Source organism: Conger conger, chromosome 2 (assembly GCF_963514075.1).
Source record: "Conger conger chromosome 2, fConCon1.1, whole genome shotgun sequence".
Lineage (NCBI taxonomy): Eukaryota > Metazoa > Chordata > Actinopteri > Anguilliformes > Congridae > Conger > Conger conger.
Window position 1 is genome coordinate 59,328,381 of NC_083761.1, and position 26,065 is coordinate 59,354,445.

The 26,065-nt window shown below is 38.2% G+C and overlaps 2 protein-coding genes across 2 annotated transcripts; one reads left to right on the forward strand and one right to left on the reverse strand.

The window, feature by feature from the left end:
* Positions 1-844: 844 nt before the first annotated feature.
* Positions 845-23,252, forward strand: LOC133121506 (ubiquitin carboxyl-terminal hydrolase 7-like). The gene is made up of 31 exons (XM_061230715.1): positions 845-1,230; positions 4,409-4,513; positions 5,112-5,310; positions 7,028-7,166; positions 7,384-7,472; positions 9,318-9,426; positions 9,638-9,768; positions 10,458-10,512; positions 10,669-10,749; positions 10,836-10,926; positions 11,408-11,490; positions 11,660-11,769; positions 12,545-12,722; positions 14,644-14,788; positions 15,127-15,257; positions 15,828-15,962; positions 16,176-16,277; positions 16,718-16,823; positions 16,935-17,027; positions 17,165-17,232; positions 18,201-18,301; positions 18,404-18,557; positions 19,606-19,673; positions 19,760-19,868; positions 19,974-20,051; positions 20,217-20,317; positions 21,340-21,439; positions 21,548-21,667; positions 21,756-21,827; positions 21,946-22,036; positions 22,259-23,252. Exons 1-31 carry the CDS (start codon positions 1,146-1,148, stop codon positions 22,363-22,365), a joined length of 3,336 nt encoding a protein of 1,111 aa, XP_061086699.1. The 5' UTR covers positions 845-1,145; the 3' UTR covers positions 22,366-23,252.
* On the reverse strand, positions 23,027-25,790 carry LOC133121507 (lipopolysaccharide-induced tumor necrosis factor-alpha factor homolog). The gene is made up of 5 exons (XM_061230717.1): positions 25,732-25,790; positions 24,863-24,926; positions 24,570-24,677; positions 23,838-24,006; positions 23,027-23,755 (listed from the first exon to the last, which is right to left on the reverse strand). The coding sequence occupies exons 2-5, from the start codon at positions 24,924-24,926 to the stop codon at positions 23,641-23,643; spliced, it is 456 nt and encodes a 151-aa protein (XP_061086701.1). The 5' UTR covers positions 25,732-25,790; the 3' UTR covers positions 23,027-23,640.
* Positions 25,791-26,065: the final 275 nt, after the last annotated feature.

Below are 26,065 nucleotides of genomic sequence, written 5' to 3' on the forward strand. Positions count from 1 at the left end.
GCTCCTGTATTGTGTCTGCTATCTGGAGCAGCAGCAGGGGAGTATTTTCTTGTAAATTATCCTAGTAATGACATTGTTAATAAAACACCCTTTTAGCTAATTTGATTGTCTATAGCTAATATCTATGTCTTCATATTTGGTCATCGTTGGACGTGGTATATTGTTATTTTATGAAATTGTGAGTTTTTGAGTTAGTCTATTGACTAATCGATTGAGTAATCGCACTTCTTCAGTGAGCGCAAGAGCTAAAAGCTAGCTTTAGGTAGCGCCATCTCCATGCGGATGTGACATTTCAACGAAGAGCGCGGTCGCCATTTTGAATAGAGACTCACTGGATAGCTAACTTAGCTGGCTATAGAGGAAGAGTCGTATTAGCTTCAAGATCATTTAAAGCAAAGACGTTTTTGAATATGTACAATACTGCCACAAATTTATGTTAACGAAATGAATACGGGGGTTGTTTACAAGACAATTAAAACAGGCTCGGCAATTTATTAGCTACATAAACTTCCAAATTAACGTTAATAGAAGCGGGTTTGAATGGATACATTTTAATTTGCTGTCCTCCAGAAGAGGGACTACCGGAGAACCAAACAGACTGGAAATTCTACATTGGAAATGGTTTACATTTCTGACATTACCAATGATATAGAAATTAAATGAACACTTGACTTAGTACAAGTTGTATGGTTAGCTAACAAGACATTCCTCTGGTCGCAGGTTTTGGTGAAAGTGGCAAGGCTAGCCAGTTCTCTCACTTCACCTCCTTCCCCATTTTCGTGGGGGGGGGGAGAGTCAGACTGGGTTGCTTAAAGGGCTTCTCTTTATGAGTCCTTTTCATCCATCAACGTCAGCTACTAATACCCCATCAAAAAGTAGCCGAGATTGGGCGAATAGCGAGCAAATACGTCCGCGTTTCTCTGCCTGCTCCCCCACCGATATCCCTTCCACAACCACCAGCACTGAGAGCTGGAAAGGTCGAGGTTGCTGCAGAACAGGCCCAGCCGCCAGGGCTCGACCTGTCTTCCCCTCCGCCTTCACAAATACCCCAACACCTTTCTCTGGCCGGGTTTCTTCCCGAGCTAGCATCAGGAAAGGGTGAGGGGAACGAAGACGACAGGCATCACACCACAACAATCGTCAAAATGAACCACCACCAGCACACTCCGCAACAGCAGCAAAAAGCCGGCGAGCAACAGCTTAGCGAGCCAGAGGATATGGATATGGAAGGTAACGTTAAAGTTAATGGAAGGCCTCGTATAAATGGATCCAAATAGAATCTGCCATTTAATCAGACGCCCTTAGCGGATTTTAGGTAATCACGAAGATCCAAATGATGGCGAACGTTAAATGGCTAAGTTGTACCTAGCTAGCACAGTTGCATACATTGATGTTGGCCAGCGAACACTTTCATTGGGAGGTCGTGTCTAATTATTAATCTCGGCAGCCAAATTAGCTAGTCAGAAATATTGCTAGCTACGTACGTACGTTTTTGTTTGTCTTTGCTTATCTCACAGGTTAGCTACGACAGGCTAGCCTACTTACCCAGTTAGCTAGCTGGGTACAATAGCCCGTTAACTTGCGCCTAAAATATTTTTTCGACCATCAGTTGTTACGCAGAGTACCTACTTCCCTAGCTTAACTGTTAGCGATACAACAGCGTAGGTACTGAATTGATAATTTAGGTCCTGGTGGTAATAAGATAACGTTAGCTCAAGATACCTCACATAATTTCAAAGTGATGGGTCAGTGTCTTTCAGGATGGACCGTTTAGTTTGTCTCGATTTCACACAGTCGACTATACTATACTTGCTAACTTGGCTAATCAACATTGTGTACGTTAGCTAGCTAACTAGCATGCTTGTCTTCAAAGCTAGCTAACGGTAGGTACCCTTTACCTAATAAAGTAGTTGGCAAGTAATTTAATTTTGGTAATTGTTTGTCAGAAGTTAATTTGCAATAGAAAGTGTATAAAAATTTGCCGTAATCCCTTTCAAACGATTGTCAAGAAGTTACGTTATATTTTTGGAAATTCGCACTTTAGTTCAGAATTGGCAGCATTCAGCTTTTAGTTTGACTCTACTTGGTAAATAAACATTAATCCAGACTAAATGGAACACGTGGTTTATTTAATGATTTTGAATATTTCTAAGGCGTAAGTTTGCTGTTATTTCATTTCGTAAGATTTGTGAAGAATCTCCCCCTCTCCAAGCATCATGGAATACGTCATGGACTCGTCATGTTTCCAGAAATGTTCTACATTTGGATACTTTTCTATTTAACTTATTCTATATATATATATATGTTTTGCGACGGTTTCCGGGTAGAACGATATGTTTTCTTCCAACTGTGTACAACGTTTTGCAACAGGCTTTGAGATATATTTGCTCCCATTTGATGAGTATGTGGGGGTGTAGCCCGAATAATAAATACTTTAAATGCCCTCTCAGACGCCATAACAGCAAACCGTACCGACCTATGTCGGTTATGTTATTTGATCATCATGCACTTATTGTGGCATACATAAGGGTGCGTTGTTGTAAAAAGGGAATTATAATTAATGTCACATGCTGTGCTTGACGTTTAATTCACTTGGGAAATTGAGACTACCATGCAAGTGCTTGAGTACTAGCAGCCCAGATAATTTCAAAGAGCTGTTTTGACATTTAGAATGGCACTTTAACATTGTTTGAATAGCTGAGCTGTGAATGTTTTTACTCATAAAACATTATGATGTACGTGTACATACACAAGATAAAGCGAATTGGCTGCATCTTCATTGAGTGTTGTAATCTTGGCTATGATAGTTTTGTTTTGATGTGACATATGACATATTAGAAAAATAAATAAATAAAATTATGCTTTTATTGAAGCTGCCGTAGAAAACAGACCTATCAAGACACCATGACATTTTTTTTTTGTTCATGACGGATAATCTTGAGTGAATCTGAACATATCCAAAGTCAATGATTGTGGCACGTTTCCAACGCCCTTTTCTTATTGACTTCTTGTGTCCCAAAGTGAAATTAATTTGGATTGGTCTATTCTGGCTTGTCCAGTGCTAATGGGTTGTTGTATGGTGGTTTTCAGAGAGATGAAAGTGGTTAAGCAGATTTGGTGTCAAAGCCTATTGTGTAGTCTGAGTGCACAGACATTCTAACAATAATAGTCACATGTCACAGTTTGCAGCTAGAACATCCCTAATAGTAAAATAATTAAATGCAAATTAAATTATTACATATAGAATATGCGGCTAATTATTACAGTGAGGTAGGGAGGGAAAGGTGCAGCCTGAAAAGTTTTCATTCTGCACTTGAAAGTGGTCAAAGACTCTGCTGTTCTGACGTCCACAGGAAGGTAATTCCACCACATTACATTACATTATCGGCATTTGGCAGACGCTCTTATCCAGAGCGACGTACAGTTGATTAGACTAAGCAGGAGACAATCCTCCCCTGGATGCCTTGCTCAAGGGCTCAACGGCTGTGCGGATTTTATTGTGGCTACACCAGGATTAGAACCACCGACCTTGTGTGTCCCAGTCATTTACCTTAACCACTATGCTACAGGCACTGTGGGGCCAGAACAGACCGCAGTCGTGACCGGTAAGGTGCGACGAGGGGGAGGCACCAGGCATCCGGCAAGCGTGTGGGGTCTTGAGCTTTTGGATATATGCTGGGGCTGATCCCTTAACTGCCTGGTATGCGAGAACCAATGTTTTAAGTTTAATGCGAGCTATAACAGGCAGCCAGTGGCGGTCGGTGGGCAGGGGGGTGACGTGAGAGAGTCTGGAGACGTTGAATACCGGATGAGCTGCGGTGTTCTGGACCAGAGTACGGGTCTGACGGCAGATGCTGGAAGACAAGCCAACAGAGAGTTACAGTGGTCCAGGCAGGACAGTACCATTGCTTGGACAAGGAGCTGGGTTGAGTAGGTGGTGAGGAAGGGACGGATTCTTCTGATGTTGTACAGGAAGAAGCTGCAGGCCCGGGTCACCGCTGCAATGTTCTTGGAGAGGGACTTCCAGTTGTCCATAAACACTCCAAGGTCCTTTGCACTGGGGGATGAGGTCACTGTGGTGTGTCCCCTAGTGAAATGGAACAGATAAGGGAGAGGTTAGCGCAGGGATGAAGATTAGCTCCCTCTTACCTGGATTGAGCTTTAGATGGTGGTTGTCCATCCGGGGGGGGGAAGAAAAAAAGAGTTGGGTGTCATCAGCATAACAGTGGTATGATATTCTGTGAGCTGAGATAACAGGGCCAAGGGATCTAGTTTAGATGGACAAGAGGAGGGGACTGAGGACTGAGCCCTAGGGAACTCCTGTGAATGTATTGATCAGGAATTGATGTATTGTTAAAAAATCCACATGATTTCCAAAGCACTGTGGTGATGGATTTTTTTTTCATAGCTGGAGATGCAGATGAACCCCCAAGGATCACCCAGAATTCTGTCATCAATGGGAACGTAGCCATGGCCGATGGACAAAACAACACAGAGGAAGACATGGAGGATGGTAAGATTTGATGTCAGACTCCTAGATGCTGTATCCAGTTGCCACACTTATCACTGATCATGCATTTTTTAAACTGTTAAGCAATAAGAGCTTATGTTCTCTTTTATTGTAACAGCTTGCTTGATGTAGATAAGTGTCTGCTAGCGAACACAATGTTTTATGTTATTAACTGAAATAATGGTTGTAAACTTCACCTTTAATAAACTGTCATTAGTAGCTTCTAGCTTGCTGTCAGTGTTTGCTGTAAATTATCAATAAGCTAGCCAGCCTGCAGACTGTTGAAGCTAGCACAGCTGGCATTGGAAAGCTAGCAAACAAGCTATTTTGGATAAAATATTTGGATAAGCCTGGGTCTTGAGGTATAGGTTTATATTGACAGTTTTTTCATAAATAGCATTTTCTTGTTAACTAATCAGCTGTGGAATTCAATGAGCACAACTGATTTCAACTGGATCTTTTGTATTTCTGGAGACCTAACTGCTAATATCATTGGGGTGGTCTCAAGGACAAATTAATCCATTCTTGAAAACCAAAATAATCGGTTAGTGTGGTCACAGCAGAACTTGCAAACTATATTGTCGTCTTGTTTTTTCTTCAGACACCAGTTGGCGTTCAGAAGCTACTTTTCGATTCGTAGTAGAGCATTTCAGCAGACTGAGTGAATCTGTTCTTGGCCCACCTTGTTTTGTGAGGAACTTGCCCTGGAAGATCATGGTGATGCCTCGCTTCTACCCAGACAGGCCACACCAGAAGAGTGTGGGTTTTTTCCTTCAATGCAATGCAGAGTCTGAATCCACGTGAGTCAAACCTTTGTGATGGTTTTGGAAGCGAAAGCCGTCTAGCCAAATGAGTGAGTTAATTGTGACTTCACACTTGCCAGCTGCATGTAGAGATGGCGGCTGTAATCACAATTTGTTCTGCCTTCACAGTATTCTGTCTGGTATAGGCATGAAAAAAACTGTATGAATATTTGTGTTGCACAGTGGATTTCTATCATTTGTAACTGCAGTGGCGGCATTACTCCGATGTGCTTTATCGTAATCGGCATAATCCACCGGGAAAGAGCAAGAACACAAAGCTACAGCAGTTGGATGAATGCAGTGCGTGATCAAGGCTGTGGTCCAATCTGTTAAATGTACTGCCCTCTAGCACTTCCACAGAAATCGGAAGTGCATTGCCCGAGTGTGGTACAAGCCGTTATATATGCAAGTGAGGAATGTGATCAGTCCCTCAACCCTCGATTTTGCTTGAGGGAACAAGTTGTCAAAGATCTGTGCTGAGACACCTTGATGGAAAGCTGGCTGATGTTAGCATTAGGGCCGATGAATGTAATTTCCTGTCTTTTGAAGCAAAGGCAAACATTTCACTTAAAACATAGTTTTCTGTGATTCATTTCCTTAGTTTTTAGGAGGTGAAATTTGGGGGTGTTAATGTTCAAACAGTTAAGCAGTTAACCAAAACTTAGTTGTAAACGTTTACAAAAAATTGGGAACGGATAATTTATTTCTGAATCTGAAATGGTGAGCTCATTTTAAAATAAATGCGCGTTCACCATCAGGTGTATTATTGCGTTACATTCCAAACTAGCAATCGACAAGCTACAGTAGTTATAGCAAATAATCTTTTGCCATTTTGTGGGGTTTAAAATGCAAACACCACAGGAAATTGAATGCTACAGTATTATATATAGTTATAAAGTAATTTCTGTAGCTGTTGGTTGACTTATGGCTTATTGTAATGTTATGTCGTTTCTTAAGGTTCACAGTGGATCCGTGTTTATTCGTTGACAAGGGAATTCAAACTAGCTACTGGCGTACTTAACGTAGCTTACCACTATGCCAGATAAGCAATACATCATTGTACAAATATTACAATACACGGTTTACATTCTAAACTAGCAATCAATCTGTGGCCCTTTCTGGGGTTTAAGAAGGCAAACACCGCAAGGAATTGAATGCTACAGTGGACTACTATTGTTATCAAATAATTTCTGTAGCTGTTAGTTCACTTACTGTCTTATTTTATGGTGTTTCTTTATCCATGTTTATTTGTTAATACACAAATTAAAATTACCGGCAAACTGAACATAGCTTTCCACTATGCGCTATGTACATAAAAATAAAGCAGTACACAATCATTAGGCTATTTATCCATCAGATTTTGAAAGTGAAAAACTACTTTCAGCGAAAAATGGGCCATGTTAATCTCACCGGCACGATTGTCCTGTGCCATATAAAGTTTACATTAAATAAAAAAAATAAAAGATCTGACTTACAATGTTGACATTTAACTTTCAAAATAAAGTTTGAAAATGCAATTAAATGTCCGTACTCCATTTAAAATATGCTGCGAAATGCACAGATGTTGCGTAATTGGATATATTATGCTTGTAAATAATAAATAAGGTATCTCTCGTTAGCATGCCTCTCATTTTCCCTGCATACGAAAAGGGCTTTCTTTTTTCAGGAAGCGCTTCTCTACTCTACTTCTAATGTGTATTTACTTTACTTTCAGGTCATGGTCGTGTCATGCTCAAGCAATGCTGAAGATCATTAACTATAAAGATGATGAAAAATCTTTCAGTCGCAGGATCAGCCACCTTTTCTTTCACAAGGAAAATGACTGGGGCTTTTCCAACTTCATGTCTTGGAGTGTAAGTTTTGCTGTCATTGTTATATTGTAAGTTTGCATCACAATCATGAACATCTCATAAGAACATGACTCAATGGAAGTCAATGTACTCAATCTTTAAAATTTGGCATGGTTTCTAAATTATTAGTTGATACCTGCTTGTGGTATAAGTGTGCTTAAGTTACAGGCAATGGTCCTTGAGGTGCTTTGCATCTAAAAATTGTGTTGCACATTTTCAGGATGTGACTGATCCAGAGAGGGGCTTTATTGAAGATGACAAGGTATCCTTTGAAGTGTACGTTCAGGCTGATGCACCACATGGAGTGGCGTGAGTATTCAGAATTTCAAAATCTAACGGTCACTAGCCTTACTAACTTGGTTTTTCCTGTCAACCATTAATTCATCTAGTAACAGCATGCGTATATAGACATACATTACAGGTCTATGGAAGACAGCCTTTTATTGTCCCAAGCACTCATTATTCATTTCAACTTCTTGTTTTAGTGTTTGTGGAATGCCTAATGAAGCCAGAAAGGCAGATCATTAGTGTCCAGTTTCTCAAAGGGTATTGCTGAGGATATTTGTCAGTGAAGGGGAAAACAGAGATGAAGTCATCTTCATGCATCTTCAAATGCACGCTAGAGGGAGGGTATGCATATGTCTGTGTGTATGCGCATGCCTGCGTTTACTTGGTGCAAACACATGATTGTAAGTGTCCGGTTTTTAAATTTGTCTGCGTTGCAGTGTTTGATCTAGACCGTGCCAATATTTCGCTAAAAATCATAAATGACGCATTAGAAATTGATGGCATGGGTCCAGTTGACCCCTCCCAGATTGACGGGGGGAGAACGGTATTGTTTGCATTGTAAAGGAACTTAACGGTAGAACTCATTACATCACCTCTCAAAGTAGAATGTTGGAAGTTAGTCAGTGTAGCTAATGTTATCCAATTTGACATCCAATTTAAGTATTCATATGGTAATTCATAATGTTGACGTTAGTTATTTCTTGTATTAATATAACTTTGGTAGTTGGTGATGTGAGCTAGCTAGATACAAAGCTAGCTTCATAGAAGCATACCACTCTATATTACCTTGTTAGCTTGCTATTTAGTTGCCCATCTAGCCATTAGCTGCAAGTCTGTTTTGCAAATGTTGTATTGATAATGTTAGCTAGCTTACTAGCTGGCTAAACTGCCTAGCTAGTTACCAAAGCATATTGGTAAAAAAACAAACAAACACATTTGCACTTATGATGACTATATGTTTAGAACAGCATTTCATGTGTATTGTCCTAGTTATGGATGTGATGCTTTGACTTGTGGAAGAACCTATGCACTTGTAAATCGCTTTGGATTAAAAGCGTCTGCCAAATGACTAAAATGTAAAAATATTAGCTATTGTAGCAAATCTTTTACGGCAAAATTCAGTAACATCAATGTTAGTTAAGAAACTTCATTCTTACATTAATTTCATTATTCTTACAATCTTGTAATAACTACGGTTATTCAAAGTCTGTAAATGTACTTCATTCGCATTGAATTCAGATTAGCCAAGGACACTGATAGAACTATCCCAGCTTTCAACTGGCATTCTACCTTATGGACTGGCATTCTGCTATATTTTAATGTTAAGTGAGTGGGGGGGGATTTTTAAAAGGTTTATAATTTAAAAAGTAGAAATCATTTCACTTGAAGTGGAAGCAACTTATGATAGTGAATACCTTCAGACTCCGCTATCTACACAGATGAAAACAAAGGCTGAAACCAGGACTAGATACTCACTGCGCTTTTATGTGTGAATAATCCATGCTATACAAAACACCTGAACAAGAGCCTTTGCACAGCGGGAAATGGGGGGGGGGAGGAGGAGGGTCAACTCAAAAACAATAGTTATGGTAATACCTACAGCCAAGCAAATATGATTAAATAGAAGCTGGTTGTCTGTACGTTTGTCTCATGTCCATCTTTTAATCTCAAATCCAATGCCTTGAAGTATAGCAGAAATAATGCATTTTACTCAACTGTTCCCATACTTTTAGAGGGAACTGCACGTCTGACTATTCTGTCTATACTGACTGACTAAAAGTTTATTGTACTGAAGATAATTTCTTATTTGAAGATGGTTGATCCAAATAATATTTACATTGTAATTGTAAGAATTATTTTTTGCAGATGGGATTCAAAGAAACACACTGGCTATGTTGGGTTGAAGAACCAAGGAGCGACATGCTACATGAACAGTTTATTACAGACACTGTTCTTCACAAATCAGCTTCGGCGGGTGAGTGTGCATTGTATAGCCTGATGAAAAGTGTTCGTAAAATTTCGTATGAAGGCTGGAAAATGTAGTTATAGTTGCTACCTTTGTTTTTCATACTTTTCATAGCATAATTGCCATTAATACTTATTCCATTTATAATTATTGGTATTCTCCCATGGTCTACTTATTTTATTCATTATTTTAAGTAATTTAGTTTATTCTGCTGTTTCAGGCAGTGTATATGATGCCTACAGAAGGAGATGATTCCTCCAAAAGTGTGCCCCTTGCCCTACAGAGGGTTTCCTATGAGCTGCAACATAGTGATAAACCCGTGGGGACAAAAAAGTTGACAAAGTCATTTGGGTGAGTATTTCGTTGTGCGTTTGAACTTGTTGTGTTTTTCTTAGGGCTAGGCAATGTTGTCACTATTATAGTGAGTGCAGTTGCGTTGGTTGGCACTTCCATTCAAAATAGCTATATTTTGAACCTCAATATCTCACCTGTTTCAAAACCTTGATTGAGAGCAGGCATTCAGGCTGATCAATTTTATTTCCTGTCTTTTGAGGCAACAAATGCAAACATTTCACTTAAAAATATTTTTTTGTTATTAATTATATCATTCAATATTCCAAAATCTGTCATATTAGCCTATCATATATCATATATGTATATTTTTCATACTATTGACGTATAATATTTGACTATATTTGTTTTTCTGATACAAGTTACACAAGATGTAAACAAAACAGTTGAAGCCTTGTGGCCTATTTTCATTTCTCATGTGATTAACAAAAACCCATCACATGATCGCCGAATGAATGATGATTATTACACAAAAAAATGTGGTCATCGTCAATATTGTTGAAGTGCAAGTTTAATTCAGAACAGACAATTAACTTTTTGTCTACATTGCAAGTTCTGTACAATTTTTTAATTGGATGAACAATAAAATATAATTGATGACCATATTGCAAAACCACATGCCATTGCGAGAATTCATAGTGTTATATTGAAAAAGACGTGAGGTTTTTTCCAATTGATTTTCCTTAAAGGTGGGAAACTGTGGACAGCTTTATGCAACACGATGTGCAGGAGCTCTGTCGGGTTGTAAGTATTCTTTTTATGTTTATGCAAAAACAGAGTGCTGTAATAATTATTGACATTTTGTAACGACTAATTAAATGTGTGTACATTGTGTAATGGTGAATGTACGTGGCAGCCTGGCTAATGACTAATTTTCTAAATGATTTTTATATATTTTAGCTTCTTGACAATGTTGAGAACAAGATGAAAGGCACTTGTGTGGAAGGCACGATTCCCAAACTTTTCAGGGGGAAGATGGTGGTAAGATGACGTTTGCTTAAGCATATCTGTTTTTGTTATGATTTGTAAATCTAGTACATTTATTTTTAAATGCTATTTTATTGCAGTCCTATATCCAGTGTAAGCATGTGGACTACATATCTGAGCGAATAGAAGATTACTATGATATCCAGCTCAGTATAAAGGGAAAGAAAACCAGTAAGTAGCCCATCTGTTTTTCTTTCATATCATTTTGAGATTTCTTCCTTCATTGGTAAACTACTTTCATTGTAAAACAAGAAATTGTCTGTTCTGTTTCCATTTTGATACAGTGTTTGTTGACTTGCATAATCCTAAGGACTATGGCCCTCATTTTTCTAATGTAGTATTTGTCATTTTAAAAAAATCAGCTTCACAAAGAACTTGATTATGTTTCTATTTAAATAATGGACTCAATAATGGGTCAGAAATGTTATTGTGAAGTTATTTTATTGGCAAAATCATGAGAAGATTTGTTTCCAAATTTATTTGTATTTATTTTTGAAGAAAAATTGCAACTAATGCTGGCAGCCATGCTAGCTACAACCAATCTTTAGCCTTTCATTTTAACGCAAGGAATTCACACTATTAGTTGAATAAAAAATTGTGCAGTTCATGAAAACCTGTGGAAAAATAGCAACAAGTTGTATCTTCTCTTGAGTCTTTGAGTCCTTCAATGATTACGTGGCAGTGGAACAGCTGGATGGGGACAACAAATATGACGCTGGAGAACATGGTCTGCAGGTGAGGTTTGGCCCCACTGTGCGTGGAGTACAGATTTCAGGACCATGAAAGCCTGAGTTTGTGGTTAAATCACTGTTTTCAGAGGAATGGCTGGAAGTTACATTGGCACATTTTGAAATTGCAAGTGTTAAGCTGATAATAATAATGTTGACATATTTTGTGTTAACAGGAAGCTGAGAAGGGGGTGAAGTTCCTAACGTTTCCCCCGGTCCTGCACTTGCAGCTCATGCGATTCATGTATGACCCTCAGACAGACCAAAACATAAAGATCAATGACCGGTAAACATTTCAGCGCTTTAATAATTTGCAAAGAATCTTCACCATTCAGCATTGTATATGCTATACTATATTTGTAAGGATAAAATCTGATTTGTTCATTGTGAGATATTTTAAACCTTAAGAATGCAAGTTTGTTACCATAATTGAAGAGCTCTGCAAAAGATACTGCATTATATTGCATTATGCATTATGCATTATATTGACAGTGATATCATAGAGAGAACTTTACTTTAAAGCATTTGTATATTTGGCACAAACATGACACGGGTTTTCTATGACACCAGCAGTATGCCAGTTTACAAGACATAATTGAGCATGGAGCAATGTGATGCACTGCATAATAAAATTGCTGGACACGTGGTTTTACCTCATTGTAGAATCAGGAGTGTTTCTGCGGCATCTCTAATTATATTGGGTTTTATTTGCCCAAAACTAGCCCAATCTGGATAAGTATTTGGACATTAACATTTTTAGTTTTGGCTCTGTACTTGTTTTAATGTGAACTCTTGAAAAGGGGCAGTTCAGCTCTATAGATGTTGACATCCTGCAAATGGAGGCTTGGCCTTTTCTTTCATGAGAAATAAAGGGCTGTTTTTTGTATTTATGACTAACCCCCACAAGCTAGTCCGATTATCTTCAAATTCATTTACATTTGTAAAAGTGTGCTGTTGTGTTTCTGAAAAAGTTTGCATATGGTTTACTTGTAAAAAGACTGTATTTTAATTCATAGGAAAGTACATTTAAATACAACTTAATTGGCTCTCATCTCTCTCAGATTTGAGTTCCCAGAACAGTTACCTCTAGATGAGTTTCTGCAGAAGCCAGATGTGAAGGACCCTGCCAATTACATTCTCCACGCAGTGCTGGTTCACAGTGGGGATAATCATGGTGGGCACTATGTTGTCTACCTCAACCCCAAAGGAGACGGCAAAGCGAGTTCCAAGGAGCCAATCGTGAGAAACCTTTCTTTTTGCCTTATATTTACCTATTTGTAATGTTCTGTGTGACTAATGGTGTAAATGTTTTAGTGCCATGTTGCAATTTGGGATTAGAAAATGTTTTCTATTCATTATGGCAAGTATTGCATTGTCATGAATGGGGATGTCACCAGAAGTGATACTTCGGTGCCAAGTCAGTGCCAAAATTCAGAAAATGTCTCAAAACAATTCGAGTACATAGACTGTTTTTGGGAATTTGAAACTCAAAATGACATCAATGATGAGAGTAGAATCCTGACAACACTGAAAACTGACAGATTTTATTGAGCATTCCGTTGTTTTTGTTTATCTGGTTTTGGAACACTGGTCCACATACCTCTGATGTAAATTACATAGCGACTGTACAATCGTCAGTTGCTATTCAGAAAATATTGAACTTTTGAAGATTACTTCCATCTTCTTCTGTGGCTTTTGCTGTTTATTGAGGGTGCAACAAATTGTTAGTTCTGCTGACCATGTTCGAATGCTTTCTCTTAACGTTTTTGTATGAACATGAACAATAGTAATCTATTTTTAGGCTATTGGTGCCATTGGCTTATGCTAGCTATGCCATGCTAGTTTTATACCATTATTAAAGGCTATCACCACTTCAGTGAAGTAAAAAGTAAACAAATCTATTGTCAAGCTCATTTGCTCTCACACTACTGTATGCATACTGAAAGCAAGCACAGTATTACCTGAATAATGGATAAATACTTGAAGATGTAAGGCTGCTGTCTGCTGCGAACTGTTAAATACTTGGGGCTACATGCCATGTTCTATTTCTTTGTTGTTGTTATAGCTTTTTAATAAAGGAGTGCAGGCTTGTTACATCCCCAGCCCTCTTCCATGTCCATTCTTCAACGCCTCTCATGACCTTCACCCAGAACAGGCTGTTTTATAGATAGGGTCTTTAAGGCTTGTTGATATCAATAAATCTCTGTTCTGATTGGCTGGCTAGCTACAACAAACTGAATGCTTTCCGCGCCCAGCGCTTGATTTGTTCCAGCTACAAGGTGGGCTGTGCTGAAGCAAACAAAGACTATTGTCGTGATGTCATACCATCACAGACTGCGTTTTGATACTTTTGTTGTTTTTATAACCATCTCATTCATAATACACATAGCTAGGGAAATGTTATTTTCCCCAATATGGGACCTTTAACTTTGATTGTAGGATTGGTGGCAGCTGTGGGGAACCCTATATGAAGGCCTCTTCGAGGGTTGAGGGAGGAACTCGCTCTACAGCCACCAATGGGGTTCCATGCTCCCCATGGCCGTTGTTTTGCTCCTTTGTTAATAAATTCATCTCTTTTTATAAACGTGTTGTTTTCCAAACTACACATAAGACAAAAAAAGCTAAAAAACTATTTGGTGTTTCTCTGTGGTATCGAGTTGACTATCAAGAATCGTGGAATTTCACTGGTATTGGTATCATGACCATAATTCTGTTTCATCCCTAATCATGAATACGTTTTTGAAAGTATGTTATTGAAATGTTTCGTTGCTACGTCCTGCTTGTGTTTTTGTGGCAGGTCCTCGATTATGCTTTAGAAATCCTGTCCAAGCCTCTGCTTAGGTTGTAGATATTTTCTCATTCTCACTGGCCTCATTCCAGTGTTTGGGGCAAATACTGCAAGTATACCTGAGTTTCAATCTAACGGTTATTAATATGATGCTCTAGTGTGTGTTATATATTGTTATTCAGTCTATTCATATCCAGTAAGTTTTGATTGTTTTAGTTATTATGGGTGTCAAACACATTGTAAATGGCCTCACAAGACAGAGGTGATGATAACAATGGTCACATTGAAAATTATTTGGATTATCATGAATATGGGCATAGCTGCAATGAAAGTGACCAGTGAAGTCCCAACATTTTTTGCCTCTCTTTTCAGTGGTGCAAATTTGATGACGATGTTGTGTCCAGATGTACAAAAGAAGAGGCAATTGAGCACAACTACGGAGGGCATGACGATGACTTATCTGTGCGTCACTGTACAAACGCATACATGTTGGTGTACGTTAGAGAATCCAAACTCGGTAAGCAGATGAAAATTATATTTATTATAGCATTAAACCATGACACACAGACGTATGTTATTCTGCTGGGGAAGGGAAGGGGGGCAACATAGCCACAATTACATTGTACCTTTTATTCAATTCCTTTTCTTTAAAAAAAACAAATTCTAAATATCAACCGAATACCAAATATTTAATAATACTGTAGTAAAAAATAATACTTTTCTTGTTTGTTTTAATATATCTTTCAAATCATGCTTTTGCTTGCATGTGTATTTAAGCTTGACAGCACACACAGTTTGACATTTTATTTTTGGAGTTAATTTACAAAGCTTATTTGACGAAACCTTTCTCTGAAGGCGAGGTGCTGCAGCCCGTTACGGACCTGGACATACCTCAGCAGCTGGTCGAGCGACTGCTGGAGGAGAAGAGGGTGGAGGCCCAGAAGAGGAAGGAGCGGCAGGAAGCTCACCTCTACATGCAAGTGCAGGTACACAGACTGCATGTACTCTTCAAGCACAGCTAATTTCTCATTTGCTTGATGCTGCTTCTGAGTTCAAGATCTGTCAGATGGAATGATTTATAGAACTATCTATAGAAACTATAACCTGTGGGATATTGAACCGCAAATCTAATGTTACCTTATTTTTCACATTTAAGAACTGAAATGAAGGGCAATAAATCAAATGAAGGGCAATAAATTGGTATAATTTTGAAATGGTGAGAATAAGCAGAGAAATGCACATTTATTTTAGAATGAAGTAACATTTTATTTGACTGCTGATGCATTGGTCAAGCCAGGCCAATGATTGTTGAACAATAGATCATATTGTGTCAACATAATGCAAGATGTAGTAACTGACATGGATACAGATCAATATTATTGAATATTATTGGTTTGTTTTGTATTTAAGGCAGTTGGGGTGCATTACGCAATTATAGGATGATTGTTATCTCATTTTTTGCTAGGTTTTTACATTACTGTTGTAATGAACAAGATGTCTAGCAATTGATAATGGGACCTTAACCTTAACCTAAAATTTGCATTGTTTTGTTTTAGATTGTAACAGAAGATCAGTTCTGTGGACATCAAGGCAATGACATGTACGATGAGGAAAAAGTGAAGTATACGGTGTTCAAGTTTCTGAAGAACTCTACACTTGCAGAGTTTGTCCAGAACCTCTCCCAGACAATGGTAAGCTTTGTAGGTCTTTCTCAATTGTCCAGTTATACAGTATCAACTGTCTCTAACATTAGCTCCAATATTTGTAGTAATTTCTGTTTAGCTTCTCCTTTTTCTTTGGTTTCAGTACTACTTATGCTGCTTCTGTGAATAATTTCATCTGAAGTTGCCATGTTAGAGTAGGACCTAAAAATATACCTTTTGGCTTGTGTTGTTTTGCTGCAGGGCTTCCCGCAGGATCAGATACGATTATGGCCAATGCAGGCAAGAAGCAATGGTACCAAGAGGCCGGCAATGCTGGATTATGACGCTGATTGCAGTAAGTCTGTAAGTATGTCATATGAATTATTATTTGTAAAATGTTGTCCTTATTTAGCATGTGTTTATTTTTTATTTTTATGAAGGTGTTTGAACCAATTTTTATGTAATCTCTAGCCTTCAGAAATGTTACGGTTTCAAAATGCTTAACAGGATCAATTACATTGCTGTAAATAAATAAGTAGGTTCTTAAAAACTCAGCTTCTGATTGTTGGGAGGCTGGAGATGCTGAATGTTGTCCCATCTGATTGTCTCCCACCCGATTAATGACTGAATGCATTAACCTGTCGTAACCAAGAGTTTTCAGTTAAGAATCATATCTAGATTCTTCACAAACTTGGCTTGATGGCTATGCAGGCCTTTGCTGGAATGTTGGTCTGATTCAGTGAACAATGTTAAGAACTGTTAAGTATGTCTGAAATGTTATATCTTGCCTTTTGTCGAAATAGATGATTGACTTGAGTGACAATGAAAACCCATGGACAATATTTTTGGAAACGGTCAATCCAGAGATGGCAGCCAGTGATGTGACGTTACCCAAGTTTGACAAAGACCGTGCGTGTTTGGTATTCGTTTGTAATGGTAGTGCTCTTTTAGAGCTTGAAAACTATTAATTACACAATTGATTAACTATTAATAATCTTAATAAATTATTTTTGATTTCAGATGATGTCATGTTGTTCTTGAAGATGTACGATCCAAAGTCAAGAAGCTTAAATTATTGCGGACATATCTACACTCCTATATCTTGTAAAATACGTAAGTAAATATTTTTATTTTTATTTTAAAATGTATGTTACAGATTCACATTAAAATAAGTTTCAGGGACTGCATGGTGCTTATTCTGTAAGCTGATAAATAATAAAAATACATTTCATTCTATTTTCCTGATATAGGAGACTTGCTGATCGTCATGTGCGAAAGAGCAGGATTCCAGCAAGGAACTAGCCTAATCCTCTATGAGGTAAGATTTCCTAAGGGCTGTTCCAAATTGCTTTTGATATCTAGGCAAAATAACCAGTAGTTTCTTTTAAATTAAAGGCATACTATGCTGGATTTGTTTCCATACTTCGCACCCGTGTTTACTGTCAAAAAAACGTTTCCTCCCCCATTCTCAACACTGTCTACAGGCCTAAGATGATGATCACCCAGCAGTAAAACAACTACATATTTTATTCTTCCTCGCTGTCAGTAGCTTTGTAACATCATATTGTATACTACTGGTATCATGTCTTTTTCAAAAATACAGCAAAGCCTCATTCATACCAGTCAAGTAGTTGCCAAAATGCTGGACTGACATTTCTGATGGCAAAAACTCCCATTTCATTGTCATCTGTCATGTGCAGCGAAGTTACAGGGTAGCTAGCTTTAGTTTAGTGGGAATGTTTGCCACAGCTAGGATGATACCAGTGGGTTTCAGTCTGCTGTAGCCTGCCGCAACAAAATTATGTAACCTAAGCAAGCATATACACAAACATAAATCGCTTTTATTTTTAATGTTTTTTTGTTTTTGTTTTTTTCCCAGCTTTACATAGTTAGGCTTTATGTATCGGAGTTAGGCTAACAACTTCCTGGCTCCTCCTTCTATTGGCCACATGCCTTTCAGATATAGTACACAAAGGAAAAAGGGTCACGCTCAGAAACGTCACTAACACTTTATGGAATAATAAATACAGGGAGATAAGCAAGGTATTTATTGGGCAGAAGTGAACACGGTCACAGATTGCCAGTGCATCACAGTAATGGCTGAGCATGGTTCATATAGAATACTGCATAGTATGCCTTTAAAGTAGAATTTCCATACTGAAAGTGGTTATCATAGAGCCTTGATATGTCTGTGAAACATTAGAATGAAGTATCACAATAAAAATCCAAGTATCAGAACATATGTAGCTTTTCAGATCAAATAAGGTTTATTTTTATTTTTTTTAGGAAGTTAAACCAAACCTAACAGAGCGAATTCAAGACCATGACGTCTCCCTAGACAAAGCGCTCGATGAACTCATGGATGGGGACATAATAGTGTTTCAGAAGTACGTTTTTCTAAAGGAATCCATTTAAAAATATTCTTAAAAAAGAAAAAAGTTTGTTTCATTCACATTCTTTCCCCATGTATCCCCATTGCACCATGTTAGGGATGACCCTGAAAATGACACAAGTGAATTACCAACTGCAAAAGACTACTTCAGAGACCTGTACCATAGTGTTGATGTAATCTTCTGTGACAAAACAATCCAGAATGACCCCGGTTTTGTGGTGACGCTCTCGAATAGGATGAACTACTTCCAGGTAAAATATATATATTTTTATAACATTTTCACAGTCATTATTTTATATACACTCAGTGAGCACTTTATTAGGTATTTATTTGACTTATTGGTCTTGTGCTGCTGTGGCCTGTCCACTTAGAGGTTGACGTGTTGTGTGTTCACTGATGCTTTTCTGCATACCACTGTTGTAATGTGTGGTCATTTGCATTACTGTCAGCTTCCTGCCCTTCTCCTCTGACCTCTCTGTCATTAACGTATTTTTGCCTGCAGAACTGCCGCTCAATGGATGTTTGTTTCTCCGCACCATTCTGAGTAAACACTAGAGACTGTTGTGTGTGAAAATGTTAAGAGATCAGCAGTTTCTGAGATACTCAAACCACCCTGTCTGGCACCAATAACCATTCCATGGTCAAAATCACACAGCTACATTTTTTCCCCCCATTCTGATGGTTGATTGATATTAACTGAAGATTCTGATCCATATCTGCATGATTTTATTCATTGCACTGCTGCCACATGATTGGCTGATTAGATAATCACGTGAATAAAGTGCTCATTGAGTGTATATATAGGGGGAGGTTTTCTTGCTTGGGCCAGGGTGAGCAGCTGGTTCAGCTCACATTATTAACGTTATTGATGTTATCACACAAAAATACATTGTGGAAACACTTTTATTTGTTTTCTATCGCAGTATTTTATTAGGAAGAAGTGTGACTCATCGGAGTGTAAAATATATAGGAATTAGAAAATTAAATAAGTCGCTTAACTGACTGGTATTTTTGATGCCAACTAGCAGGAGCAGCTAGTCCGCTAGTCAAATGCACATACCTATTGAAGACAGACAGACAATGCTAATTTGTGCAAATGTACTTTCTCTGCTGCAGATTTTCTATATACCTTGTACTTCCAAAAACATTCAAAACACTTTTATTTAGATTACTTCATTATCTGATTATTTATGAATTAAACTATATTGTGGGAGTGTCATCTGCAGCAGTAATTTCTCTTGAAGAGCCTGATATGTTCTCTTGGTAAGCGTGTTTTTGATGCTGAAATCTTTCCTGCAGGTGGCGAAAACTGTTGCTCAGAGGTTAAATACTGACCCAATGTTGCTGCAGTTCTTCAAGTCCCAAGGGTATGTGCTCACCAAGTACAAAAGAACACATGTACATCTGGCATCCTGAATAGATCTTAATTGTGACTTTCTTTGTAACATGATAGATACAGAGATGGACCAGGTAACCCTCTCAGGCACAATTACGAAGGCACTCTCAGAGACCTGCTGCAGTTCTTCAAGCCTAGGCAACCCAAGAAGCTGTACTATCAGCAGGTTTGAAATCCAGCTAATTGTTAGCATCAACATGCAAGACGTGCTGTACATTTTTACAGGACTGGATTCAGGTTATTGATAATTCATTGAGCATTTTCCCCTCAGTTGAAGATGAAGATCACAGATTTTGAAAACCGAAGGAGTTTCAAATCCACCTGGCTGAACAGTCAGTTTCGGGAAGAGGTAAACTAAAAAATAATATTGCATTGTTTTTGAGCACCTTTTAATTTACATGGAAATCAACAGCATTCCAGGGGCATAGTATCATTTGCAGTGGAGATGTGACTTTGGAACTGGTAAATGGATAAATAAGAACTTTATATGTGGGATTTGTTTCATCGTGTGCAGGAAATAACACTCTACCCTGACAAACATGGCTGTGTCCGAGACCTGCTGGAAGAGTGTAAAAAAGCTGTGGAACTCTCTGACAAAGGCTCCGAAAAGTTGAGGTAACTATTCACCTCTAGGAAAACACACTAATTAACAGGCTTAACATGTTCTCACTGTTCAAGATATGGGTGGTTATGCAACCTTAGCCCCTTTGTGTAGATGCAAAATCTGGCCATTTATGTAGTGTTCCATTTAAGGCTTTATAACTCCAGATGTGGGCATCACAGAGACTTCCTTAAATGAAGCAAAACACTTGTTCCATTTACAGTACTACTTAGATTATTTCTGCCTAAATTATGAATATGAGAGTATATGTGAGTGCCACAAATGCAATTTTCTCAGTTCTCCTTTAGTTTGAAAATATATATTTTTTGTGACTGAATGTTTTTTACTCATTTGTTTAGAACACAGAACATTACACACCCCCCCACCCAGAATAATTAAGAACTCAAATCAAACCCAAAATCTTTTTAAAAAACTCAATGGTAGCAGCTGCCAAATGCCAGGCATTCAATTTCTTCTTGCTAGCTCCATGCTTCCATGCGATTGACGTTTCCATGCAAATGATTTGGAAAAAGTTCATTGACCCAATGAGACCAGGTATAAATAAAATATAGAAATAAAATATTGCGAGCCACATGTGTAAAACAGGTAAATGTTTGTGGTCATAGATGATACACCGTGGTGTCCTTTAGCATCTCCAAATCTCTCCAAATATCTAAATACAGCTCCCAATATAGCTCCAGATATTACCACCATTTTAGCAGGAAAACTGTTCGGCAAAAGCTTGACTAATTACCAGTGACACTTATACCCCTTGGGTGCTTTTTCCAATGATCGAAACCGGAGGTCTGACCTGAAATTTCCCAATATTTTCAACTACCAGATAAACTTTTCCTTCTGCTACTCCAGTAACTCTTTACTGGGCTACAAGTGGACAAAGACTGGATTTGTCATCAATATTTAGCTGTGGCACATTCCTTCTGAAAACTGCTCCGCCATTATTTGAAGTGTCACTTGACATTAGCAACAGCAAGTGTCTTCTCTTCCCATTCCTAATAATTTTTATTTTTCCCCATAGGCTGCTAGAAATTGTAAGCTACAAAATAATTGGGGTCCACCAAGAAGATGAATTGTTGGAATGTTTATCTCCAGCAGCAAGTCGGACATTCAGAATAGAGGTTTGTCGCATCTAACAGATTATGTGACCGCTTCAATTAAAGCCAGTGTTGAATGTTGGTGCACATAAAACACCACTATTTATTTTTGTATTTCTTTTTTTGTGATAGGAAATTCATGTGGACCAGGTAGATCTTGACAAGGAAAATGAGATGCTGATTCCTGTTGCACATTTCCAAAAGGAAGTTTTTGGAACTTTTGGTATCCCATTTTTGCTGAAAATCCGACAGGTACTTGTCGTAATACAGGCACAGACATGAACTGAAAGATACCCGGTTACATTGATGATCCGTCAACATGACTCATTATCTGTTGCAGGGCGAGCCCTTCAGGGAAGCCATGAGGAGAATTCAGACCATGCTTAACATTCAGGAGAAGGAGTTTGAAAAGGTGATAGTTAAATGCCCAGCAATTCTTGTGTGACATTATTGATCCAATATCCAGTCCAGTGTCAAGTTTGACTGGGATTGTCATCATGCCGATCGACTTCTCCCCATTTTTCTTTTAGTTTAAGTTTGCAATCGTGATGATGGGACGGCATCAGTACATCAACGAAGATGAATATGAAGTAAATCTGAAAGACTTTGAGTCTCAGCCAGGTATATTAATTGTGAATTTTCTGATAGATTTTCAGTTTTTTTGCATTTGCCATTGTATGAAAACAAAATACTGCGTGAATAATGTATGTGTCATTATAATTGCAAATGTGGTTTTTAACTGGGGGGAAGGGGTGCTAAATCACATTTCAGGTGTCTTTTCAAGCACTTTGTCCAAGTGTTCTGTGTAAAGCAGTTTTGTAAAATAATAGTTATCATCCTCAGGGAATATGTCGCATCCTCGGCCGTGGTTAGGGCTTGACCATTTCAACAAGGCTCCAAAGAGAAGCCGCTACACATACCTGGAAAAAGCCATCAAGATTCACAACTGACAAGATTCACAACTTTGGCCTAACCAACCTGATTTAAGACTTCATCCAAACCCGTTTTGTTCAGAATTTGGGTACAAGTATTCTCAACACTTTTTTTCTTTTTTTTTTTTGGGAAGAGGTTGTTCAGGCCCCTGACTGTCTTGGTTTGGAATTATGATTTGGATTTTATCACAGCGTTGGGGGCTTTATGTACCAATTTTTTATTAGTTGATAATGGCAAGAAAGCTGCTGCACAAGGATCAGGAGGCAATTGGGAAAATAACTTGCCATTTCATCCCTTCAGTGTCCTTGTGGTTGATATTTCCTGACCCTTTAGCACCAAAAAGTGGAGTGTTTCTACAAATCTTGTACAAAGCAAATGGCAACGGTTTTAAGTCTGCTTCATCTTTGCAGATTTACACTTAAGTTTTTTTTTCCTGTTACTAGGAGGAGTTTTTGCTTTGGATTTGTTCTTTTCCCCTTATCCTCTTTGCCATGGGGTTATGTTGGGATTGTTTGATCGCTTTTGTGACTTCTGTTGTTTTGCTGTGTAATAGCAAGCAGCTGCAAATGCTTTTGACTGGTTGAGGATGTAAACTAATTGAAATGCAGCCCTTCCACACAGGACTGCACACTAATGTATAGTAGGGTATTGACTTTGTAATAAAGTGTAAAAAAACAACTTGTTGGATACAAATTAATTCTGTGTCCATATTCATTGTGTATTTTTGGTTCCTGACTTTCCATAATTTTATTCCTAATTCTTAGCAATTACTACACCATGTCTCGAGTGAAGTACAAAGAGGACCTTTGCATATCTGTCTGTTCCTCCATGTTGCAGCAGTGTACAACTTCCTGTATATTGCCTTTTTGCTGGAAAATGTTGAATAAAGTTTTCTATAAATATGCATCAGTGAAGTCTCTGAAATCCAAGTGACACTGGAAATGAATCCCCTTGATCCATCTCCAAAGGAGGGACTCCAATCACAAACTTATTTTAATATTTAATTGCACATAAAACAAATGTATGCTTGTTGGAAATAGCCATGTTTTAAAATGTTCTCTCTCACTCATCTCAATTTAAACTGGCCCTGGTACACTAAACATCAGCACATGTACAAATAATCTGCAGCATAACACCGATGCCATGGCAATGATGAAACATGATATTGAGGCAATAGAAACATTCATACACAAGTATAGAAGACATTTCATATTATGTACATCTAAAAGATGTACGCATTCTGCAGGCATAGGATTTTCACATATCAAGTGCGTTGTGTTAATTCGCACCGGTCAACAGCAGGACGGCTTATCAACGTGAAGAATCCCATTACACCTTGGGCAGGAGTGGTAGACCTCCTTAAAGTGTTTGACAAAGAATGGGATGAGACAGCAGCCAACAAACAATCTGGAAGACAAAAGTTTTCAACAGTGTTACCAGTCTGAAAATGATGGCTGAAGATGGTTGGTGAAACAAGTGCTCTCCTTACCCGCAGAAAATGAAGACGAAGCACATCAGCCAAGCAAAAGCACCAACTTTGTAGGTGACATTTGTCATGACCTGCTGTTGGCAGGAAGTGCAGGTCATCATCCCTGGGGATCGTCCCAGTACAGTCTCATAGCTGACGAACCTGTGCTTGGGTGGGGAGTTGCTATAGACTAGTGGGAAAGGCAAAGCAAATAAATCAAGCTCGAGCTAGTCAGTATGTTCATTGGGTTAAGGAATAATTCACTTAATTGAATTTAGATTAAAACAATATTTTTAATCCAGTTTCATAATGGATGAGCTTATACAAGTATTCTTTTCTTTTTTTTAGATTGTGTGTAAAAAATTTAATGAAATAAACAGCGTTTCACACATGCACATACCCTGGATGCCTAATATCACTGTGGATGTCACCCTTGATTTCCTTTAAATACATTTTCTTAAAATGAAAACTAATTAACCTTTGCTACATACCAGCCAGTGTAAATATGGTAGGTCATAAATAGTTGCATGCAAAACATCCATCACACATATGTAGGCCACCACTAAACTTCCAGAAACTTTTGGTGAATTTACATTTTATAAGCTTTAATACAAAAAAATAAAAAAAATAAAACATTTGACAAATTATCAATTACATGGAAGGAGGCCAATTTCACAGTCTGACTCAATTTTCACAAACATGATGGAGATGAGAATACATTTTTGTAAATCAGTGCAGAAATTAAGGACTCACCAGGTACAGATGACTGGGCTTTGGAAATATCTTCCACTGTTGTGGATGTGGGTGGATTGAACACAGTGTGTGAATGATAAACTTTCACTTTTTCTTCATTACCTTCCACTAAAACGACAGTTAAAAGGTAGGTTTAGAAACACTCCAAAATACAGTAGGCAAACCAAAATAAAGCAGTTTCCCCCTTTGTTTTTCAAAGGTTCTACATCCACATAAGTGAATTGGAGGCTTTGTCTTCAGTGTAGTTCACATGTTCTAAATAATCAATACAGACATGAAAATATGAATCTTACCTGTATTATTATAAGGTGCAGGGGATGCAGTGTCTGCTGTGGTCTCCTCAGTACTCATTCTCATCTGATTAGAGATTGTTTAATGGAAATTGCAATGAACTAAAATATGTTTGGGTTTTTTCAATTCCAGTTTACAAACTTTCAAGTATGTGCCTAATAAGTAGACTCACATTGTTGTAGGTTCAACATGATGTAATGAAATGTCAGATAAAACAACCTGATAAAACTTTTTACCGCTATTACCTGATACTTTTTTTTTTTGATGTAAACTAACCAAACACAAAAGAAATCAAAACCTCTTCATTTCATTCACCTTTAAAAAGCTTTTAAACAGGGGTGTGTCTGATCGAGGAAGAAAGGTGACTTATCAACTGCACATACCCCCAAATAACTCGTAAAAATATGACCCTAACAATTAACCAATTTAGGCATGATAGATACTCTTCACACAAAAGTAAAGACACAGTCCTGCATAATTACTAACAGCTGTGTTTTATTGGAGTCTATGTGTATGAGGTAAATCAGTTATCCTCCTGGATCAGCCATGTACTTTCTAGTTCTTTTACATTAAACCATAAAATGTTTCACAAAGCTGTTCATGGAGCCCAATTCTAAATTTTATACCTAAATATCTCCCGGAACACCTCCCTGTAAGTGAAATTGCAATATATAGCCCTTTTCTTTCTTTTGGAACTCACCACTGGGTGTATTGTGCATTGTGGGAATGACAACATAAATATTCACACTTTGAATCCCATTACTGATAGATCTCTGTATATCTAAAAATCCTGAAGGGCTGAGTACCAGCTGGTTTTTGGCATGTTTCAGCAATTAATTAATTGAAGTGATTAGTTAAAGATTCCACACACCTTGTCTCCAAGGCCTGCATTGGCTGCTGAAGGAAAGGACACATCAAAAAAGATGCAACTTGGCCTTCGAGATTTAAAAAAAGCACAAAGTAAATTGGGCGGCATGGATGGTGCAGTGGGTAGCATTGCCGCCTCACAGCAAGGAGGTCCTGGGTTTGAATCCCTGTCAGCCCGGGCCTCTCTGTGTGGAGTTTGCATGTTCTCCCCGTGCCTGTGTCCCACAGTCCAAAGACATGCAGGTTAGGCTGATTGGAGAGTCTAAATTCCCCGTAGGTATGAGTGTGTGAGTGAATGGTGTGTGTGCGCCCTGCGATGGACTGGCGACCTGTCCAGG